We start from the raw sequence: 22,324 nt of genomic DNA on the forward strand, positions 1-22,324 counted from the left end.
GTGGGCACCTCCTACCCACCTGGGGACTTCCACACCAGATGCAGACCCCACCTGGTCAACTCAAACCTGGGGACTTCCACACCAGATGCAGACCCCACTGGCCAACTCAAACCTGGGGACTTCCACACCAGATGCAGACCCCACCTGGCCAACTCAAACCTGGGAACTTCCAAACCAGATGCAGACCCCACCTGGCCAACTCAAACCTGGGGACTTCCACACCAGATGCTACCAATAAGGGATAAATTGGATCTAATCACCGAGTTTCCCTGAGTACAGAGGTGGGGACTTCCATTCCACGCCTTAATCTGAAGTCACTGATACATCAGTTCAGAAGGGAGACAGCTAAGGCTCTTAAAGGAGCATAGTATCTACAGTCCTCAGAAAGCCAAAGTCCAAAAAATTATGTATTTAAGTTCTTTGTTCTGAACTATGTGACCTACAACTCCTGAAGCCAAACCTGAACACTGTTCTTGATCTATGCAGGGTCAAGAAGGACACAAGGGGGGCTGGAGAGATGATGGCTAAGAGATTAAGAGCACTGGCTACTCTTCCAGAGGTCAGTCCTGAGTTCAATACCCGGGAACTATATGGTGGCTCATAACCATCAGTAATGAGATCTGGTGCCCTCTTCTGGCCTGCAGGTGTATATGCAGACTGTGTACATCATACATACATACATACATACTTATATACATAAAAAGCCAGGAGGCAGCTTCTCTCATTTCTAAATCAAGCAACAGCAAAAACCAAGACCAAGACCAAGAAGCTTTAATAGTAAGAGGCACAGCACTGGCAGGGTCCAGTGGGAGAGTGGGCCACAGCAACAGCTTCAGGAGTTACAGCAGAATATCCTGACGTCATTAAGCGCAGTGTCATCACGGGGGCCTCTAGGCTTCTGGATTTTGGTCTGCAAGCCACAGACACCTTTGGCACACGAGTTGCTCCAGTCTCCGTAATCTCCCCAGCTCAGCCCAGGCCCCTCCAGCTCCACACCATTCGAGCAACGGAAACGCACGTTGTTCACCGCAGTGTTGTCCCCGGGAAATGAAAACGGTTCCACCCGAAGGGAGAAAGCCACTAGGAAGTGGGTGCCAGGACACCACAGAGGCTCGCTCCATGAGCCCCAGCTGCAAGAGAAGGAAAGTTGTATTGGTTCTGTGAGCACCTCCTACCCACCTGGGGACTTCCAAACCAGGCCGATTGGATCTAATCCCCTGTGTTTCCCTGAGTACAGAGGGGTGGACTTCCATCCCGCTCCTCCGTAACTGTAACAGAGTTTACCTCGGGAGTGTAACAGAGGGCAAGGGGCGTCCCTTTGCACAAGGAGAGTGCCCTTCCATTGGGCCAGTGGGGATTGAACTTAGAGCTTTACACACGCTAGATAAATGCCTATCCTACCTCTTTTTTTTGGGGGGGGGAGGGGGTCCCGAACTCCCACCTTCCAGATTGAGACTCCACAACATGGGTGTTCTGCTTGGCATTCCCTCGAGTACAGTGCAGCCGGATCCCGTTCAGAGCTGTGTCATCCCCAGGAATGCCCTGAGGGGGCTCCACCTAGGTAAGGAGGAGAGAAGTGAGGTCCAGTGAGGGGGTTGCCATTCTCAGCTCTGCAATCTGGCATATCTGTGTCCTTTAAGACCCAGATCTGAGCCTTCACCTTGATGGAGAACCCACTGGCGAAGTATCCATCAGGACACATCTCAGGCCAGGCCCAGTCACCCCAGGTCCCGCCGTTGGTCACGTCAACAATCGATGCATATCGTGCTTCTTTCACTCTCTGCGCATCTCCACAGTATATCACCCACAGCAGCAGCCGCAGCAGCAGCTGGGCTCCAGCCTGCAACTCCATCCTGCATTACCTATGAATCTGGTCACTTACATGGGTTTATATCAACCCTGTCCCTATCAGAATTCAGGTTGCCCTTTCACGGCTCAGGTTGCGGAAGAACGACCAGGATTAAGTGACATTCAAAACTAATCTGCTCCAGGAACCCTGAAGATTTGATTCCCAGCTCCGGGAGACAGAGGCCCCCAAGAGCTTGGGGAGGAAGTGCAGTGAAAGCCATGGAGTTGGAATTAGCACCTACTGAATACTTACTATAGACCACTAGCTGTGATTGGCACTTTGCAGTCATATTTCATGTAATCCTCACAATGATTGTAGAAGACAGAAATCGTATTTCCTAGTTTGTAAATGAGAGAGCTGGGGTCTCAGAAATGACAGATGGCTTGCCCCCAGTAAACTGAGGAAAATCCCAGCACTGGAAATGGGAGCCAAGGCTGGAGACTGTAGCGATCCAGTGGAGGTCTGCCAGGGACAGGATTAGGCAGGGGCAGTTTGAGGACGAGGGGCAACTTTACAGGGTGTGTGGGAAAGCATAGAGTTAGTAGATCAAGAGCCTATGAGGTGTAGGGGCTGGAAGAGCTCTTCTTAAGTCTGTGGCCCTGATCCTTTGAGAGCCTTGTTCACCAGACGTACCCAGAATGGGTCGCTGTCTTAGTCAGGGCTTCTATTGCTGTGAAGAGACACTATGACCAAAAAGCAAGTTTGGGAGGAAGGGTTTATTTAGTTGGCTTACACTTCCACTGAAGGAAGTCAGGACAGGAAGTCAAGTGTGTCAGGAACCTGGAGTCAGGAGCAGATGAGAGGCCATGGAGGGATGCTACTGACTGGCTTGTTCCCGTGATATGCTCAGTTTGCAGTTTTGTTTGTTTGTTTGTTTGTTTTTCTAGACAGGGTTTCTCTGTGTAGCTTTGGTGCCTGTCCTGGATCTCACTCTGTAGACCAGGCTGGCCTCGAACTCACAGAGATCCACCTGCCTCTGCCTCCCGAGTGCTGGGATTAAAGGCGTGCGCCGCCGCCGCCGCCGCCGCCGCCGCCGCCGCCGCCGCCGCCGCCGCCGCCGCCGCCGCCGCCGCCGCCGCCGCCGCCGCCGCCGCCGCCGCCGCCGCCGCCGCCGCCGCCGCCGCCGCCGCCGCCGCCGCCGCCGCCGCCGCCGCCGCCGCCGCCGCCGCCGCCGCCGCCGCCGCCGCCGCCAGCTCAGTCTGCTTTTTTATAGACCCCAGGATCATCAGCCCAGGGATGTCACCACCCACAGTGCGCTTCGCGCTCCCCCATCAATCACTGATTAAGAATATGTCCTACAGGCTGGCCTGCAGTCTGGTCTTATGAAGACATTTTCTTAATTGAGGCTCCCCCTTCTCCGATGACTTTAGCTTGTGTCAAGTTGACATAAAACATCCGGCACAGTAGCTCAGACGGACCTTGAATTCTCCACGGATCCTTCTGCCTCGGGTTCCCGAGTGCTGGGATTACCAGCAGGGGGCACCACACTCAGTGAGACAGGAATAATTCTAAGACTTTATGGACAGGGACTGAGACAACTAAGAACAGATGAGGCTGTTCTTCCTCTGTTTCTTGTATTCTTTAAGACAGGGTTTACTATGTAGCCAAGACTGGCTTGGAGCTCACTGTATACCCCAGGGTGGCCTGGAACTCTTGATCTTTCTGCCTCAGCCTCCTAGGTTCTGGGATTATATTATCCCCTTTACCCGGCTCGTTGATATTTTTGCATCCTTTCCCGGAATGCCTTCCCTTCTATGACCAGCAGATGGACCCCTAATTCACAAAACAAGAAAACAAAACCTGGCTAAATTTGTCAGCGGGCACCAGGGCTGATTTACTGGCCTCATACACATTCTTGTTTCTTTAAAGAATATTTGTTTATTTATAATGCATTCGGTGCAAGCAATATTCTAAATGCCTAAGATGACCGAGAAAAGTAAGGTGCCTGGCCAGGCCTAGTGGCTCAGGCCTGTGTATAATCGCAGTGTGTGAAAGCTAAGGTCAGAGGATAGAAAGTTCAAACCCAACCTGAGATGTGGGGCATGGTGATGCACGCCTTTAATCCCAGCACTCAGGAGGCAGAGGCAGGCGGATCTCTGTGAGTTCGAGGACAGCCTGATCTATATCGTGAGTTCCAGGATAGTCAGGGCTATGTAAAGAGACTGTGTCTCAAATAAATAAACAAATAAGTAAAATAAACCAGGGCTATGTAGAGAGACCCTGTTTCAAACAAGTAAATAAATAAGTAAAATGAATAAATCTGAACAGTTTAGACCTTGTCTCAAAAATATAAAGGAGAAGGGGAAAAAGTGGGATTTGGGGATGCTCTTTCAATGTTGGAGAGCTTCCCTGGCATACTCAAAGTCATGAGCTCTGTCTCCAAAGTACGCAGAGGGAGAAAAGGTACTTACCTTCATCGAAGCTCACATCCCAGTGGGGGGAAGGACAGAAGGTTCTCCCCAATGAACACACACACACAGTACTGGGGATTGAACCTAGGGTCCTGCACAGAAAGACTACCACTGAGCTATATCCCTAACCCTTTTTGTACTTAAAAAAAAAATAAACTATTTTTAATGTTTTTCACAGAACAAGGCTTGATTTTTATTATTTAAAAATCTTAATATTAGCTGGGCAGTGGTGGCGCATGCCTTTAATCCCAGCACTTAGGAAGTAGAGGCAGGAAGATCTCTGTGAGTTCAAAGCCAGCCTAGTCTATGAAGTGAGTTCCAGGATAGCCAAAGCTACACAGAGAAACCCTGTCTTGAAGGCGGAAAAAAGGGCTTAATTTTTTTTAGCTTTCTGACTCTGTATTTGTGCTTTCAACATTCTCACAGTGGTTTTCTGCTCCTCAATTAGGAAATACACTAGAACCTCCATGAACACATTTATCACAGTGGAATCACTGAATACCTACTAACATTTTTATTGATGTTGTTTTTAGGTCTCACGGCACAAACTCCTCAAAAATCTGCCTGGACACACACACATGTGCATTTTGCTGCTTTCTCAAGGTCCTTGGAATAAAAATTAACAATTCTGTTACCAGGGGTTCCAGACAGCCATTTTTTGTTAGAGTCCTTATTTTAGGGAGACCTATAATGGTATATCAAATGCTGGGCCATTCTGAGCATCTCTAAAACAGTGTTATTGAAGTAGGAATGGCCCCTTTTTATACTTTAAGAAAAATTTAAGGCAGAGTCTAGATAAGTTACACAGGCTGGCCTTGAACTTTTGATACTCTTACTTCGGCCTCCCAAATACCTAAGGTTATATGAAGGCCTGGGCCACCATGCCCAGCTGTGAAAACACTTTTGTATTCTGGGGAATCTAGTATAGGGCTTGCCACGATGAAGTAGAGAGTAAGATTGATTTAATAAAGGAAAAGCTAACGGGGAGCTTAAAAAATTAAGTCTTGAGACTGTAAAGGGAACGTCTACAGCCCCACCATCTCACCCCAGCAAGTAAGATCTGTTGGGCAACTGTGATCAGCTTTTCCATTTCCAATGCTTCCACTTGATCCTCACATGAGACCCATTACCCTCAGTTTACAGTGGATTCATGCCCAGGGTTAAAGCAGGACCCATAAGAGGCTGCCTCTTGTTTCAGGCTAGCCCCACATGTAAAGGCAATACAGAGACATGTCACATGCCAAATCCCCCAAATCTTCATTAGGTCCCTCACCCCAGGGTCTGACCTCTGGGGCAAAGGACACAGGGGAGGGGGCCTTAATAGGTTAATTATTAACCATCTACCCCTCTGGACGCCACGGGAAGCGAAAAGCCACCACCCAGCTAGGTGAGGTGTGCCAGCGACGGTCATGGGGGTCTCGCTGACACCCCCAGCCCTGGGACGCTGGTTCTGCCACGCGATTCCTTTAGCTTTCTTCACGCTGTTACTTCTTTACACCAGTGTGCGGCTCTTCCATGACCGGTCTCTTGTGTTACCGGCTCCGAAAACCCAGCAGGCCGGCCTGTGGGAACTCAAGCCCCCTTCTCCTTCTCCAGTCCTCACGGCCTTGCTTCGGTTCACCTCGGGTGTCCTGACAGGCTGCAGGCCCGGGATGCAGTCCTGCAACCCAGAGGGACCGCTACCTTCCCAGTACGCTTGAGTTAAGGCCAGAGTCTGAGAGCTCTGAACAAGGAAAACGGGGGCGGGGGGGGCGGGGGCGGACCAGACTGAGAAGCTAATGAAAGGAGGCGCCTCCCTCTCTGTTCCCCTCTCCCTTCACATGCCAAGAATAACCAGGAGGAAACCTCGGCTAAACCCGAGGGACAATTTTTTCAGAGCCCAATAGTTAAGTAGGCCTAGCAGGTTAGGAACGTCTTACCTATCTTTTATGTCTACCTCCCAGATCGGTCCAGAGTTGAGACCCCTAGTGGTCCCGGAGAAGGAGGAGCCTCCCTGCCTGGGGCCTCAAGGGGTGCTGGGTCGCATGATGAGCCCCTTTCTGGCCTGTATGAGCCCGGAAGGGGATGTGGAATTGTCTCAGTACCTGGCAGGATGGAGGGAACTACTCAGGTGGGTGATCTCCCTCCCCAAAGCCCATCTTCCAAATGATTCCCTGCTCTTTCTGAAGTCATCTCCCCCTTTCCACCACCAAACAGGTTCCTAACCCCCCTTGGCTCTGTCTTCGCCTTCGCCACCAGTGAGGCCGTCATCAAAGTGACCGCCCTCGAGGCTCGCGTGCATGGCCCCGAGGCTTCGCACTACACGTCGCTGGCGACTATGGCGACGTGGGAGCGGCAAGCAGGACTGCTGGAGCGGCCGGGGACCGCGCCCCGGGACCCAGCCGGGTCCTCGGGCTCTCGAACGCTGCTTTTGCTGCACCGCGCGCTGCGCTGGTCCCAGCTCTGCCTCCACCGGGTGGCGACAGGGACGCTCGGAGGTCCGGACGCGGGCGTGCAGTGCGGGGACGCTTACAGCACCGCCCTGGCCGCGCACCACCCCTGGCTCATCCGTCAGGCCGCCCGCCTGGCCCTCCTCGCCCTCCCGAGTCGCGGCCGCTTGCTCCAGCTGGCGTGTCCCGGAGCCAGAGAGGCGGACGCGCGGGTTGCCTTGGCCCGGGCCGCCCGAGTCCTGGAGGACGTCTACAACCGTACCCAGGGCCTGCTAGCCGGCCACGGCCTGCTCCAGCTGGCTTGATGACCGCGGTGTCCGGGGACTGACCAGGAAGGCATGGCTGTAGGGAAGGATCTAACGCACCCGGGGTCACCGAGGATCGGGCGCCCTGGGTAGCAGTCCTCCCCCGTGACGTCACCACAGTTAAGGCCCGCCCCCAGCAGGGCAGAGCGCGTGGTGTATGATCCTCTCATCTTCAGCCTCCCGAAGCTGGAAGAAGCAATGATAAATAAAGAATTCTTTAGTAGCTGTCGACATAGGGCGTTATGTGTGATGACCGTAGAGCTAGCTTAAGGGGGGGGGGGGGGGGGGGGATGTGGGAAGATGTGTCATACTATTCTCTGCGTCTGATCCGCTCATATTCCCCAGAGTCTATTTCAGTCACTCCCACCCTTCAGTTAACAGCCCTATACCAAGCCTCCAGTCCAGACCTGTCCTCCGAGCTCCACACAGCAAACGCAACACGTCCCACCTGAGTTCCACCAGAAGGACATTTCCTTTTGGGTTCTCTGTCTCCAACCTGAAGCTTTGCATCATGCCTCGCACCAAACAGGCACTGGGCTCCACGAAGTGTCTATCAAAGGTCTCCTTGGTCGCTCCCATACTCGTGAACATGAAAGAGTTAACCATTTCATATACTAACTCCAAAATTGTACCTCAAATCTGCTTTCTTCTGAATTCTAGAATTCTATATATCCAACATTTATATCAGCATTTCCATTGGGATGTCAACTAGGCATAGCACACCTAACAGGTTCAGACTGAGTTTCTAATGCCTTCTCCTAAAATATTCCCTTTGTCGTCTTGTTAGCTCAATAAGGAATTCTATTTTTCCAGGTCTTCAGACCCAAAATCTTGTTAAACTGACCTTCACTACACCAACATTGAATCTGTGAAAATCTGACCATTCCCCACATTTCCCCCATGTTTCTTTGTCTAAATCAACCTACGTATCGCTTGGATTATTGAACTAACTTAATTGTCAGCCTGTCTTGAAGTGAGAACCAGAGTTTGGATCCTCATCACCCACATTAGCAGGGTGGGGTCTGGACAGTGGTGGCACACGACTTTAGTCCCAGCACTATGGAGGCAGAGGCAGGCACATCTCTGCGAGTTCGAGGCCAGTCTGGTCTACAGAGCGAGTTTCAGGACAGACAGAGCTACATGGTGAGACCCTGTCTCGAGAAAAACAAACAAACAAAAAGCAGCGTGGGCATGACAACCTACCTATAATCCCAGCAAAATGAATGTAGAGGGAGGAAGATCGGGGGTTCAAAGCCAACCTTGGCTACACAGCAAGTTTGAGGCTACATGAGATGCTATCTTAAAAAAAAAAAAAATCAGAAAAGCCAAGCCTGGTAGCAGGGACTTGCAATCTCAGCTACTTGGGAGGCTTAACAATTTAACAACCACAGTGCCTGCCTGGGCTACAGGTAAGTTCAAAGCTAGCTTTGGCAATTTAGGGAGCTCCTTCCTTAAAATAAAAAAAGTAAAAAGAGTCCTGGGGATGGCGCTTAGTGATAGAGTGCTTGCCTAGGATGCATGCACAAGGTTCTGGGTTTAAACCCAGCAACAAAAGCAAAAGCTAAACAAAAATCTTAGAAAGCCACGCATTGATGCAAAGGTTTTGGGGTATTATTAAAGAAACACAACCAAAAAAAAAAAAAAAAAAAAAAAAAGAATAAATTTGACTTCACCAAACTTTAAAACTTACTTTTTTTTAATATTTAGTTATTTGTTGGGGGAGGGGAGGGTGCATTTGAGCCACAGTGATTGTGTGTGGAGGTCAGAAGACAACTTTCAGGAGTTGGTTCTCTCCTTCCACCTTGTGGAAGGGACACCTTTACTGGCCGAGCTATTTTACTTGCCCAAAATTTAAAACTTTTGCTGTAATCAAATGGTAGAAACATACCTGCAAATCATATGTCTCATGTTTCTAGTACCTAAAATATAAAAAAAATAATACTCATGCCTTTAATCCCAGCACTTGGGAGGCAGAGGCAGGTGGATCTCTGAGTTTGAGGCCAGCCTGGTCTACAGAGTGAGTTCCAGGACTACAGAGAAACCCTGTCTCAAAAAACCAAAACAACAACAACAAAAACACACCACTTGCCCAGGAGTGGTGGTGATACCTTTAATCCCAGCACTCAGGAGGCAGAGGCAGGCAGATAGATATCAAGGCTAGCCTGGTCTATAGAGCTAGTTCCAGGGCTGCCAGGACTGTTATATAGAGAAACTTTGTCTCAGAAAACAAAACAAAACAAACCCCACTTATAACACAACAATAAAAACACCAACTAACCCTTTCTTAAAGTTTATTTATTTTTATTTTATGTGCATTGGTCTTTTGCCATGGATGTCAGGGCCCCTGGAACTAGAACTACAGACAGCTGTGAGCTACTATGTGGGTACTGGGAATTGAACCAGGGTCCTCTGGAAAAGCAGTCAGTGCTCCAACCCCTAAGTAACCTTTTTGTTGGAGCTGAGGATCGAACTCAGGGCCTTGTGCTTGCTAGGCTAGGCAAGCACTCTACCACTGAGCTAAATCCCCAACCCAAAGTAACCCTTTTTAAAATGGGCAAACTTCGAATGGACATTGCTCCAAGAAGATACACAAATGGCTCACAGCCATAGAAATATGCTTAACTAATAATTATTCGGGAAAAACAATCAAAATCACAAGATTGCATCCACATGCACTAGAATGGCCATGATTGAAAAATATAATACAGAGGGGGAGTTTTTAAAAAAAGATAATAATAGATAGAGGATGGATGGATGGATGGATAGATAGATAGATAGATAGATAGAGATAGAGATACAGATATTACACTGGTGATAATGCATGAAAGTGGAAACCCTCAGAAACGGCAGGCGTGGTTGTCAAGTAGTACAGATGCTCCAGAAAACAATTATAGCTTCTTCAAAAGACCCAGAAAATCAACTCCTAACACACACTGCTAAGTTTGTGACCAAGAGGAATGAAAATACGCCCCGACCATTCCAATCTTTATCTTGAGGGCTCTAGGAACCAGGACACCAATCAGGTTATGGTGCGGCCACCCTTTTGACATTGCGACACAACGTTATCATCTACAAAACCTTCATACTCCAGACCACACGATCGAGTTACCAAAAACAAAAACAAAAAAAAATCACACACTCACACACACAAATCTCATAAAGTTGGGCCGCATTTACAACTATCTTTAGCCTCAGGGCTCCAGCAAGCCTCAGTAGGAGAAGAGGCTCCGCCCCGCCTTCTTCCCTCCCCGTACCCACCTCTTTTTTTTTTTTTTTTTTTTTTTTTTTGGTAACTTGACACACTGCCGTCAAGCGTCCCCTGTCGCACCCGGACGGTCCGTTTTCCCTTCTGCCGTGAACCTCAGCCCAGCTTCCTTCCCAGAAGGCCTCGGAGAGCTACTACAGGGAGTGACGGAGCGCTTTACGACAGTTGCTTTGTGGCAGCAGTGGAAGAGGAAGATGGCGGCCGCCTTAGCTGTCCGAGGAGGGGTCTCTGCCCCGGCTTTTGGGCCGGAGGCTCTCGCCCCAGACTGGGAAAACCGGGAGGTCTCCACAGGGGTGAGGAAAGAGTTGGGATTCAGAAATCACGTAGCAGGCTTGACGCGGGGGAAAGCGTGGAGCCCGAATGGGTTCGGGCTGCGTGGGTTGGGAGAGAGGTGCAGTGGTGTTTTGCGAGAGGGTTCTTTGGAGGCTGGAGTGGGTGATTCTTCCGCGGGGAAAGGTGAACGGTGGACTGAGCGTAAGATTCTGGATTCTGGGATTTGAGGATGGGGATTTTTATGTTCTTTGAAGTATTGCCCCCCCCACCCCCATATTTGATAATGGGCCCGCGGAGCACGAATTTTGTGTTCGAGACCCCGGGTGAGGAATCCCTGAGGTTGATGTGTGCTCGAGAATGTGGTAAAGGCTCAGCTTCACCTTTTTTACGCTCTGCTTTTTCCCAGACCACGATCATGGCTGTGCAGTTTGATGGGGGCGTGGTTCTAGGAGCCGACTCGAGAACAACCACTGGGTGAGCTCTTAACAGAAAAAGGTCTGGCTGTGCCCCCACCCCATACACACAGCCCATTCTGCCCACCAGTCCATCCTTAGCGCCCTCAGACCCCTGTGGGAAGAGACGTTTCTCCTCTACCTGGAGATAAGGATTTGTTCCCAATTCTGTGGCTTCCAGTTCCCCTCACCTTTTGGTGAGACACTGACGAAGGGCTGGTCTCCGTTCAACTGCTTCATTTTTCAGAACTAATAGGTAGTACCAGTGTTTCTCCCTGAAGCTGGTGGGAGGCAAGTGGGGTCCTTCTCACCGTCCTGCCATCCTGCAGGTCCTACATCGCCAATCGAGTGACAGACAAGCTGACCCCTATCCATGACCATATCTTCTGCTGCCGATCTGGCTCAGCGGCCGATACCCAAGCAGTAGCTGATGCTGTCACTTACCAGCTTGGTTTCCACAGGTGCTTGGGGGCAGGGGAGGAAAAAAATATCCTCAGGGATCTGGGACATAAAGCACTAAGAGGCCTGACTCCAGGTCCTGATACAGCCTTCTTCCATCCCCACCTTCTAGTATCGAACTGAATGAGCCTCCACTAGTACACACAGCCGCCAGTCTCTTTAAGGAGATGTGCTACCGATACCGAGAAGACCTGATGGCGGGAATCATCATTGCAGGCTGGGACCCTCAAGAAGGAGGGCAGGTTAGGCCCTCCTGCACCGTTTTGTGTGTCTGTTTGTCTGTCCATCCGTCTGTCTGTCCTGTTGCACATATTCTTGTGGGTGTCTGTGTGTAGATGCAGATGTGTGTGGAGGCCAGAGGTCTGCTGGGAGTGTCGTCTTCTGGTCTCTCCATTTCTTGAGACAGTCACGCTGAACATCAGGCTCACCCCCTCCGCCCACTTCTCCCACTGCTAGGGTTTGAAATCAGGTCTTCAGGCTGGTCCAGCAGTCACTTTACCACCTGAGCCATCCCCGGCCCCACCCTAGCCATTTTTTGGTTTACCATAAACTTTCCCCAGACCAAAATCAAAAGGGACAAGTGAATGTACACGTGTGGGGTGCAACTGATGGTGTTTTTCTCCTCCCTCCCTCTGGCAGGTGTACTCCGTTCCCATGGGGGGTATGATGGTAAGGCAGTCCTTTGCCATTGGAGGTTCTGGGAGCTCATATATCTATGGCTACGTTGATGCTACCTATCGGGAAGGCATGACCAAGGACGAATGTCTGCAATTCACTGCCAATGGTGAGAATTTGGACTTCCGTGAACCTCAGCCCTTGTTACCCAAGCCATGCCAAGATATCTTATTCCTTGCCACATTCTCAGCACCTAACTCTAAACCCAATTTCCTCCTTTTATCTACAGCTCTCGCTTTGGCTATGGAACGAGATGGCTCCAGTGGAGGGGTGATCCGCTTGGCAGCCATTCAGGAATCGGGGGTAGAGCGGCAGGTGCTTTTGGGAGACCAGATACCCAAATTCACCACTGCCACTTTACCACCCCCCTGAATCCTAGTGTTCTAGGGTGTCATAAAAGATATTCATACTGATGCAAAAGTTAATAAACAGTTTGTCAAAGAGATGTTTCTGTTATGGGGTTCTTTACTTGACTTCAAGCTTGAACTTGTCAGGTCTGTTCTCTTGTGCAAACTACTCCACTGGCACTGAGCTTGGTGGGAATTAGAGAACTAATGAGGAAGGTTTAGAAATGCTCTGTTCTTCTATTATTACTACTATCATTGAGGTATCTTGGGTTGATTAGTTTTTGAATTAATTTTTTATTGACTTTATGTGCATTGGTGTTTTGTCTGCATATATGTTGGTGTGTGAGTCTCGGATCCTGAGCAACTGGAGTCACAGACAGTTGTGAGCTGCTATGTAGGTGCTGGGAATCGAACCCGGGTCCTCTGGAAGAACAGTCACACTCTCAACCACTGAGCCAGCTCTCCAGCCCCTTGTTTTTCTTTTTTGAGACTAGATCTCTTATAGCTCAAGCTGACCTTGAACTCATGGCAGTCCTCCTGCCTTTGCTTCATGAGTGCCCAGGTCACAGCTGTGTACCAATGTATCGGGTCAGGAGTGGTTTCTGAATCTTTCTGTAGATCGTATTCCCTCTACATTCCCGCTACTGAATGGTTGATATGGGCCTGCAGCAACCTCCTAAGTCCAAGCTAAAACTCCCCCCAGCCTAGCCTCTTGGTCCCCTCTTTCTCTCTATCACTTAATCACACAGCAGTGTGACTTCTTTGTTTTTGGGGAAAGAGTGGGCCTTGTCTACAAGTGGAAATTAAGGTGGATGCTAGGTGGCAGAGGGCAACCATAGGGAGTGCTTTTGGCCAGTCTGTAAGCCACCATCCTCATTTGGCTGAGAATGGACTCCAGTCCCTTCAGAGCTGTCCCCGTTCAAACCAAGGACCTAAAGGAACTCACAGGTGTTCAGTGACTCATCTTCCCAGTCTTATTTTCTCTAGTCCATTGATCAGGGTACCATAGAAGCTACATTTACAGACCTTGTTCTGGAGTAGTTCAGAGAGCAGGAAGGACAGTTCCTATGGAATCTCTCAGTCCTAAGAAAGGAAGGGAGAGGAAGCTAAAATACTCTCATGAGCAATCATGGCAGAGGGGACATGGTAGCAGTGTGAAGCCACCATGTGTGAAGCAGGAAGCAGTGCCACTGGGCTCCCTCTCTTTTTATTTATTCTTGGACTCTAGCCCATGGAATGGGGCACCCTACATTTAGGATGGATCTCTCCACCTCAGTTAACTAATCTGGAAACTCACAGAAGTGCCCAGAGGTCTGTTTTCCATGGTGATTCCAAACTCATCAAGTTGACAACATTACCATCACAAGGGGTAAGGTCCTAATTAAGTGGAAAGAGCAGAAAGGGATCTCTGACTCTAAACATTTAACTAAAATACTTTAGATTTTCGTGCCCAAACCTGTTCTTCCTAAATTCTCTCTCGTACTTAACAGTTCAGCTCTAAGAACTTCCTGAAAGTGTATAACCGACTCCGAGCCCCTCCCCTCATCCATGCCTGCCCTTATGCAATCCTTTAGCTGTAGATCTTTGTAAATATGAGCCCATGTTGCTTCTCTGTGGCACAGTTCTCAAGATCAGGCCAGGTGTAGCACTCGCCTTTTATACTAGGCTGAGGCAGATGGTTCTCTGAGTTTGGGGCCAGCCTGGTCTACATAGGGAGTTCAGAGTCATCCAGGGCTACCTAGTGAGACCCTCTTTCAAAACAATAACACCCCCCACCAAAAAAAAAAAAAGACAAAAACACTCCTTAGGAAATTGCCACTCCACCTAGAGTACTGGTACTTAAACCTAGAAGACCAGACAGCTGCCCCAGCTTTGACACTAATCACTGGTGCTTCTTCTGTTTTCTAAATTTAGGGATTTTGTACTTAAATATTGTTGGGTGGATTTTGCTGTTTGTTTTTGTTCGGCAGTGCCAAGCATCTGAGAAAGGGCTCTGCAGTGCTAGACACGTAATTTACAACCGGACTACATCTTCCGCCCCATGGATTTAGACAAGGTTTCTCTGTGTAGCCCAGGCTGCCCCTGAGCTTATGGTCCTTCCTCACCCTCCAGAGTGCTGGGGTTATAGGTGTGTGCTACCATGTCCAGATTGCCAAGTTTCCTGAAACTCACTCTGTAGACCAGGCTAGCCTCAAACTCAGAGATCCACCTACCTCTACCTCCCGAGTGCTGGGCTCAAAGGTGTGCACCACCACCACCCAGCCCCGAGTTTCTTAAAACAGATCTCACTCTCAGACTGGCCTGGAACTCACTATGTAGCCAAGGCTATCCTGGAACTTGCGGCAACCCTCGTACCTCAGCCTCCCAGATTTTAGACAGGAGCCACTGTGCTTGGCAAAACTTTATTTTTAATAGAGTATTTTGAGGTTTGCTGCAGAATTAAGTTGAAGTTAAAGAGACTTCCTAAATACCACTTGCCTCCACACATGCACAGCCTCCCTCATTTATCAACATCTGACACCAGAGCCACACTGACCCATTTGTAAGTCAGTGACCTGCATTGACACATTGTAGCTTTCCCCAGCTTCATTACCCTGGTCTCAGCTCAGAGGTCTCCTCATCAGGAAGGCCTTTTCTGATCTCTTGAAATGGAAGAAACATTCCTGACCCCTTCTCACATTACCCTGTTTAATTTTCCTCCTAATTGCTATCTCCTGTTGGCCTGCTTGCTTTTTTACTCATCTACTGTCGCTACCAGAAAGTCAACTCAGGAAAAGAAGGAATTCTTCCTGATTAATTGATAGATCATCATCACTGACCAGCAGGGAGTAGACAATTTCATACATTTATACATTATATCTTGATTGTATCCACTCCTCAATGCCCCTTCTTTCCCATCTCTGGACCCTCCCCCAACATGTCTCTCTTCCATTTTCATGTCATATGTATCGATACCTATCTAGATATAGACGGATGGATGGACAGTTGGATGGATGAACTGATGGATGGACGGACAGATGGACGCATGTCACTGAGTCCAGTTAGTGCTGCCTGAATGCACACATGTATGGAGCCATCCACTAGAGCATGGCTAACATACCAGGGGCCACACGTCAAGAAAACTGACTCCCTGGCAGCCAACAACTGCCCATGGCTCCTCAGCTAGGAGTGGGGACTCGGAGCTCCTCTTCCATCCTTGCTGAAATTTTGACTGGGTTCGTGAGTTCAAAGACCAGGCCACCTAAAAGCATTTCTCAGCATTCCTTCCCATTCTTCATCTCTTACATGCTTTTCACTCCCTCTCCTCACTTAAAATTTTTGAAGGTTGCCAGGCGGTGGTGGCGCACTCCTTTAATCCCAGCACTCGGGAGGCAGAGCCAGGTGGATCTCTGTGAGTTCGAGGCTAGCCTGGGCTACCAAGTGAGTCCCAGGAAAGGCGCAAAGCTACACAGAGAAACCCTGTCTCGAAAAGCCAAAAAAAAAAAAAATTTTTGAAGGTTTTAGTGTGTGTATGTGTGTGTGTGTGTGTGTGTGTGTGTGTGTGTGTGTGTGTGTGCGCTCGTGTGTCCATGACACAGCACACATGTGGAAGTCTGAGGACAACTTTCTGGAGTTGATTCTCTTCTACCGTGTTAAGGCAAGGTCTAGCTTGTTTCCTCCTATGCTTTGTGCTGTCTCCACCTCCCGTCTCTCTAGGGGTGCTGTGCTGGGATTACAGCTGTGCTTTGGGTATCTGGCTTTTTACAAGGGTTCCAGTGATCAAACCCAGATCTTAAGGCTTTATACAGCAAGCATCTTTACCCACTGAGTCTTCTCCCAGCCAACACTAGATAATAAACTCTTTAGCTGGGTGGTGGTGGTGGGGGTGGTGCATGTCTTTAATCCCAGCATTTGGGAGGCAGAGACAGGCAGATCTCTGTGAGTTCAAAGCCAGCCTAGTCTACAGAGTGAGTTCCAGAATTGCCGAGGCTACACAGAGAAACCCTGTCTTAAAAACAAAACAAAACTTAATTCTGTTTCCTGTCTTGCCCAGCCCCCAACTTCCCCCAGCCCACTTTCCCCACACTCAACTCTGACGCCTCATTTCAGTAAACTTAACTTTCCTATTGACTTTACCTGGGATCTGCCTCAGATACACCATCCCCATTTGATATACACTTCCCACCTCAGACTTGTTTGTACCGCAGACCTAGTATAGCCGTCCCCAGTCAGTCCTACCCGACACTCAAACACGACACTTTGCAACTCTGGACACGTTTAATGAGGTCACGACAGACTTGGGACCACTGAGAAATGTGGTGACAGAAGGTTGCCAAGACTTCCTGGAGTAAAGTGTAGCCCCTGGTCGTCCCTTTCAAATGGTAGAGTCGTTGGCGGATGCCACGTCATGCAGCTGGTGGCGGAAGGAGAGCCGAGCTTTCCGGCTTAAGTAGGCACCGGCCCCTGAAGAGGACAGTCCTCCAGCCACGGTGGGGGTTACAGCTGGGCTGGGATCAGGTGGGGAAGCAGGTTCCAGGCCTAAAGAGGGGAATCAGAAGAGGAAGAAGGGTTGGAGGGGGAAGGTCAGGGTTGAACTCCCCTATGCCTCCCATCATGACCACAGAGGAAAGGTGACAGAAGAGAGTGAGGAGTGTTGGTGACAGCACCCAGGCTGTGGAGAAGGAGCGTCTAAAGTGGGGCCAGCTTCCCCAGAATATGGCTGAGCTGTTGTAGACACCCCTCCAAATCCCTCTCCTGCTCGAAAGCACCCCAGTGCTTGAGGCAGTAAGTGCTCTGCTGCCACCATCTTGAAATCCTTAGGCTTTCACCACTGGCTTCCATCTTACTGTTCTGCAGTAGTCTCTGCAAAATCTTCAGATGGCCCTGAGGAGACACGAGGAATCCGCCTCCCACCTAGGCAACAGAATCCTTTTCCTTTCCTGGTTTGAGGGTTTATCTTTCCCCCCAATTCATGTCAGTCTGCCTTTTCTTCCCCCATACCTGTTCCTCCTTCAGTCCCCCGCTGTCTCCGGCACCCACACCATGGGAAACACCAAGCCCCCTTCAGACCCATCTCAATAGTGGAGACTGGGACGTTGGGAAGGGCCAGGAGGGCCCCAGGGGGAGGGGTGTGGTTTTCAAGTCCCCCCACCGTGGGCAAAACTACCACTTAGCCTCAGACCGCCTGGTGATTATAGGCGCCAGGAGATAGAAGGAGGGAAAGAGGGAGGGGAGAAAGGGTGGTGGACTACCCCCATTCAAATACTTGTATTTGGTGCCCTCTTGATTTGGGGGTTCTTTTATCCCCATGCAAAAGGAGGAGGTTGGGAGAGATTTCATGACAGAGGCAGGCAGAGGGGTGCTATGACAGTGAAAATTCAGTAGAGCAATACCCCTCAACTTGGAGTCATGCTAGACACTGCTGGGATGGGAATCTGTTTTGTTTTGAATGTTTGGTATTGGTAACAGAGCCCAGGGCCTCCTGTATGGGTGAGGGCCCTGTCACTAAGCTATCCCCTCCCAATCACCATCTCTTTTCTTTTTAACGTTTATTTTAGGATGCAAATTCGAAGTGGCCAAGGTATACAAATTTAAAGAATACTAAGTTTTTAGCATGAGAAACTTTATCCAGAGAAAGAAATGTGTTCTCACTAAGTCTGCTAATGCTTTATTTTTTGTTTTGAGACAGTCTCACAATGTGACTCAGACGAGCCTGGAACTCTTGGTGATTCTCCTGCCTCAGTCTCTCAGTGCTGGGATCACAGGCATACACCACCAGCCCCAGCTGGTCTGGTGGCTTGTCCCTGTCTGCTATTTGCTGTGATTGTTTTACAGTGTGGGTCCCATAGTGTTGCCCAAGGCTACCCCAACAGCAGGTGAGGACTCTGTCACTAGTGAACTTCTGAGGTGCCGTTGCTATCCTGATTTTACAGATGAGGAAAGGGGGGTCACTAAGAGATGGGTAACTTGCCCAAGGTCGTGCAGGCAGTTACCCAGAACTGGATAGATGCCTCTTCAGCCCTACCCTGAGTCGGCCTTACTCCAGATCTGACTTGTTAACTCTGCACCTCTCAAGTGTGTGTCACTTAGGCCCTGACGTCCTTAGCTAGGGGGCAGGGTGTGGGGCAGGACCCAGGCTGGGAACTTCAGGTGCTCAGCACCAGGACCAAGTACCCTGTGTAGAGCTGCTCACAGTCCACATCATCATTCCTGGAGGGTGCCCCCAGCAGGAGATGGTCGGAAGCCCTGCTGGTCGCTCTGTACTGAGAAGTCAGTGGGCTGTGTTGCTTACTTTTTGAGTTTTGCAGTGTTGGGGATGAAACCCGGAGCCTCTTATGTGCTTGGAAAGCTCTCTAGCCCTGAGCAAAATCCCAGCAATTTTTTGGTTTTGGGGAGTGGTGTGTTGTTTTTTGAGGGAGGGTTGTGTTGTTGTTTTTCTCTTTTTGGGGGGCTCGCCACCCAGCTCCCAAATAAACTGTACATGGAGGCTTATTCTCACTTATGAATGCCCAGCCTTAGCTTGGCGTCTTTCTTGCCAGCTTTCCTTAACTTAAATTATCCCATCTAGCCGGGCGGTGGTGGCGCACGCCTTTATTCCCAGCACTCGGATGGCAGAGCCGGGCGGATCTCTGTGAGTTCGAGGCCAGCCTGGGCTACCAAGTGAGTTCCAGGAAAGGCACAAAGCTATACAGAGAAACCCTGTCTCGAAAAACCAAAAAAAAAAAAAAAAAAAAAAACCCAAAAAAAAAAAAAAATTATTCCATCTACCTTTTGCCTCTGGGCTTTTCCTGTTCTCTTACTTCTGTAAATCTTTCTCTTACTCCATGTGCTGTGTAGCCGAGTGGCTGACCCCTGAAGTCCTCCTCCTTCTCTGGCTCCTTGATCTCCTTCTCCCAGATTTCTTCCTTTATATATTCTCTCTTCCTGCCAGCCCCACCTATCCTTTCTCCTGCCTTGCCATTGGCCATTCAGTTCTTTATTAGCCCATCAGGTGTTTTAGACAGGCAAAGTAACACAGCTTCACAGAGTTAAACAAATGCAACATAAATAAAATATTCTACAATAGGGTTACATGTAGCTGGCCTCAAACCCTCTGTGTAGTCAAGGCTGGCCTTGAACTCCTGCTATTCTGCCTCTGTCTCCCAAGGGCTGCTATTATAGGTGAGGGCTGCCACACTTGGGTTTTGTCTTTTGGTTTTGTTTTGAGCTGGCAGTGGTGGTGCATCCCTGAAATTTCAGCAGTACTCAAGAGACTGAAGCAGGAGGATAGCTACTTCAAGTTCAGCCTGAACTATACAGTGAGACCTTCCTCCGAACCCCTGAAAAAGTACCTTATTGAAACAAGCGTGTTCATTAGTTTTTTTGTCAACATTGACACAAGCTGGAGTCATTTGGGAAGAAGGGACCTCAATTGAGAAAATGCTCCCCATCCGATTGGCCTATAGGCAAGCCTGGGGGGGGGGGCGTTTCTTGATTGGTGATTGATGTGGGAGGTCCTGGGCAAGTGGTCCTGGGATACAGAAGGAAATAAACCGAGCAGAGCAGAGGAGCAAGCCAGTTAGCAGTGTTCCTTCTTGACTTTTGCTTCAGATCCTACCTTGAGTTTCCATCAGTGGACCTTGACCTGGGATACCCGAGCCAAATCAAAGTTCCTTTTTGTTCCTTTTATTTGAGACAAGGTCTATCTATGTAGCCCTGGCTGTCCCGGAATTCACAATGTAGACCAGGCTGGCCTCAAACACATGAAGTTCCTCCTGCCTCTGCCTTCCGAGTCCTGGAATAAAAGATGTGTGTCACCATGGCAGCCCAAGTTGTTTATGGTCTTTATCATATCAATAGACACTAAGTGTGTACATCTTGAACACCTATATCACACCATGTAGCTCCATTGAGTTTTGCAATCAGACATTTCTCGTGTGTGTGTGTGTGTGTGTGTGTGTGTGTGTGTGTGTGTGTGTAGGGGGTAATAAGTGTGGGTGTGCATGCATGTGTACGCAGAGGCCAGAGGTTAACATCAGGTGACTTCCTCTATCATTCTCCATCTTTTTTTTTTTTTTTTTTTGAGACAGGGTTTCTCTGTGTAGCTTCGGTGCCTTTCTTGGAACTCACTCTGTAGCCCAGGCTGGCCTCAAACTCACAGAGATCTGCCTGGCTCTGCCTCCCGAGTGTTGGAATCAAAGGCGCGCACCACCACCACCTGGCTCTCCATCTTATTTTTAAATAACACTTTAAATTTATTTTGTGTGTGTGTGTGTGTGCCACAGCACAGCATGTGTGGGTGTCAGAAATCAACTTGCTGGAATCAGTTCTCTTCTAATACCACGTGGGCCCCAGGAATTCAACTCAGGTGGTCAGACTTGGTAGCAGGGCCCCAGGGGTTCAACTCAGGTGATCAGACTTGGCAGCAGGGCCCCAGGGGTTCAACTCAAGTGGTCAGACTTGGTAGCAGGGCCCCAGGGATTCAACTCAGGTGATCAGACTTGTTAGCAGGGCCCCAGGGGTTCAACTCAAGTGGTCAGACTTGGTAGTAGGGCCCTAAGGGTTCAACTCAGGTGGTCAGACTTGGTAGCAGGGCCCAGGAGTTCACCTCAGGTGGTCAGACTTGGTAGCAGGGCCCAGGAGTTCACCTCAGGTGGTCAGACTTGGTAGCAGGGCCCAGGAGTTCACCTCAGGTGGTCAGACTTGGTAGCAGGGCCCAGGAGTTGAACTCAGGTGGTCAGACTTGGTAGCAGGGCCCAGGAGTTCACCTCAGGTGGTCAGACTTGGTAGCAGGGCCCAGCAGTTCAACTCAGGTGGTCAGACTTGGTAGCAGGGCCCAGCAGTTCAACTCAGGTGGTCAGACTTGGTAGCAGGGCCCAGGAGTTCACCTCAGGTGGTCAGACTTGGTAGCAGGGCCCAGGAGTTCACCTCAGGTAGTCAAACTTGGTAGCAGGGCCCAGGAGTTGAACTCAGGTGGTCAGACTTGGTAGTCTTTACCCTTTGAGCCATCTCACTGCCCACCCCCCTTAGTCTTTGAGAGAAGGGTCTTTACTGAACTTAGATCTCCGGAGACCTGCCCGTCTCTATCCCCTGGAGTGCTGGGGTTGCCAGCCACCATGCCCGGTTTGTGTACGTGAGGGCTTGGTAAGTGTGTACACTCACGAGACATCTCTCCAGTCCCCAGCCTGGCTCTTGTGTGGATCCTGGGACTCTGAACTCGGGTTCTCACACTTGTACACCAAGCACTTTATCTATCGACTCATCTCTCCAGCCCTGGAACACATTTTCTATCACTCTAAAAATTCCCCTTATAAAAAGCCCCTTTTAGGCAATCTCTTCTCACGCCTTGCCTCAGGCAACTACTTATCTGATTTCCATTGCTATCAGTTGTTTTTGTCTGCTTCAGAACTTTGTATAAATGTAATCATACTGCATCACTCTTTCATATCTGGTTTCTTTCGGCATCATGGTTTATCGATAGTAACAATTTATGTGGTTTATAGTTTATTGCAATGTACTTCAGAACATACATGAAGTTCACCCTTTTAAGACACAATTCCATGGTGGTTTTTGCTATATTCATAGAGTTACATAACCATCACAACTAATTTTAGATTTTTCCATTACCCTCAAGAAACCCTTGTACTCATTAGAAATCATTCCCCATTCCTCCTTCTCCCTATCCCCGACAGCCACTAATCTACTTCCTGTTTCTGTGGATTTTTTTTTATTCTGAACATTCCATATTGTGATGGTTAGCTAATTTTTTTTTTTTTTTTTTTTTTTTTTTTGGTTTTTCGAGACAGGGTTTCTCTGTGTAGCTTTGCGCCTTTCCTGGAGCTAATTTTTTTTAGGTCAACCTATTGACTAACTATATTGACAAGATACTTGTTGGCTATAT

General features: G+C 49.2%; 4 protein-coding genes across 6 annotated transcripts; 2 read left to right on the top strand and 2 right to left on the bottom strand.

Annotated features, from left to right (window-relative positions):
- Nucleotides 1–756: 756 nt before the first annotated feature.
- On the bottom strand, nt 757–7,067 carry LOC131916163 (vitelline membrane outer layer protein 1 homolog). 3 transcript variants are annotated; one of them, XM_059269471.1, is made up of 3 exons: nt 1,661–2,020; nt 1,442–1,557; nt 757–1,130 (listed from the first exon to the last, which is right to left on the bottom strand). In XM_059269471.1, the coding sequence occupies exons 1-3, from the start codon at nt 1,850–1,852 to the stop codon at nt 833–835; spliced, it is 606 nt and encodes a 201-aa protein (XP_059125454.1). In that variant the 5' UTR covers nt 1,853–2,020; the 3' UTR covers nt 757–832. The 3 variants fall into 3 exon arrangements, 1 of the variants encoding a protein (XP_059125454.1); XR_009380515.1 differs by lacking the exons at nt 757–1,130; nt 1,661–2,020 and adding exons at nt 6,180–6,344; nt 6,952–7,067 and having other exon boundaries at nt 1,456–1,557; XR_009380516.1 differs by lacking the exons at nt 757–1,130; nt 1,442–1,557; nt 1,661–2,020 and adding exons at nt 5,386–5,920; nt 6,180–6,344; nt 6,952–7,067.
- On the top strand, nt 5,670–7,067 carry Gltpd2 (glycolipid transfer protein domain containing 2). Its single transcript, XM_059269470.1, is given in 3 exon segments — nt 5,670–5,960; nt 6,204–6,370; nt 6,457–7,067. Coding segments are annotated over 3 exon segments (996 nt in total). The 3' UTR covers nt 6,995–7,067.
- A 3,342-nt stretch (nt 7,068–10,409) lies between these two features.
- On the top strand, nt 10,410–12,563 carry Psmb6 (proteasome 20S subunit beta 6). Its single transcript, XM_059269472.1, has 6 exons — nt 10,410–10,552; nt 10,939–11,006; nt 11,314–11,445; nt 11,556–11,685; nt 12,083–12,227; nt 12,348–12,563. The coding sequence occupies exons 1-6, from the start codon at nt 10,454–10,456 to the stop codon at nt 12,488–12,490; spliced, it is 717 nt and encodes a 238-aa protein (XP_059125455.1). The 5' UTR covers nt 10,410–10,453; the 3' UTR covers nt 12,491–12,563.
- A 4,256-nt stretch (nt 12,564–16,819) lies between these two features.
- Nucleotides 16,820–17,518, bottom strand: C8AH17orf114 (chromosome 8a C17orf114 homolog). The gene is made up of 2 exons (XM_059271789.1): nt 17,446–17,518; nt 16,820–16,983 (listed from the first exon to the last, which is right to left on the bottom strand). The coding sequence occupies exons 1-2, from the start codon at nt 17,516–17,518 to the stop codon at nt 16,820–16,822; spliced, it is 237 nt and encodes a 78-aa protein (XP_059127772.1).
- Nucleotides 17,519–22,324: the final 4,806 nt, after the last annotated feature.

This window comes from Peromyscus eremicus, chromosome 8a (genome assembly GCF_949786415.1).
Source record: "Peromyscus eremicus chromosome 8a, PerEre_H2_v1, whole genome shotgun sequence".
Taxonomy (NCBI): Eukaryota; Metazoa; Chordata; class Mammalia; order Rodentia; family Cricetidae; genus Peromyscus; species Peromyscus eremicus.

What these genes read in the sequence shown, in the direction of transcription:
- LOC131916163 (XM_059269471.1), bottom strand. Translation starts at nt 1,852, where the DNA reads ATGGAGTTGCAGGCTGGAGCCCAGCTGCTGCTGCGGCTGCTGCTGTGG. An exon ending in CCAGTGGGTTCTCCATCAAG is followed by an intron (nt 1,558 to 1,660) that starts GTGAAGGCTCAG and finishes CTCCTTACCTAG; the next exon opens with GTGGAGCCCCCTCAGGGCAT. An exon ending in GTGGAGTCTCAATCTGGAAG is followed by an intron (nt 1,131 to 1,441) that starts GTGGGAGTTCGG and finishes CTTCTCTTGCAG; the next exon opens with CTGGGGCTCATGGAGCGAGC.
- Psmb6 (XM_059269472.1), top strand. Translation starts at nt 10,454, where the DNA reads ATGGCGGCCGCCTTAGCTGTCCGAGGAGGGGTCTCTGCCCCGGCTTTT. An exon ending in ACCCTCAAGAAGGAGGGCAG is followed by an intron (nt 11,686 to 12,082) that starts GTTAGGCCCTCC and finishes TCCCTCTGGCAG; the next exon opens with GTGTACTCCGTTCCCATGGG. An exon ending in TCTGCAATTCACTGCCAATG is followed by an intron (nt 12,228 to 12,347) that starts GTGAGAATTTGG and finishes TTTTATCTACAG; the next exon opens with CTCTCGCTTTGGCTATGGAA.
- C8AH17orf114 (XM_059271789.1), bottom strand. Translation starts at nt 17,518, where the DNA reads ATGGGTCTGAAGGGGGCTTGGTGTTTCCCATGGTGTGGGTGCCGGAGA. An exon ending in GGGGACTGAAGGAGGAACAG is followed by an intron (nt 16,984 to 17,445) that starts GTATGGGGGAAG and finishes TCCCCTCTTTAG; the next exon opens with GCCTGGAACCTGCTTCCCCA.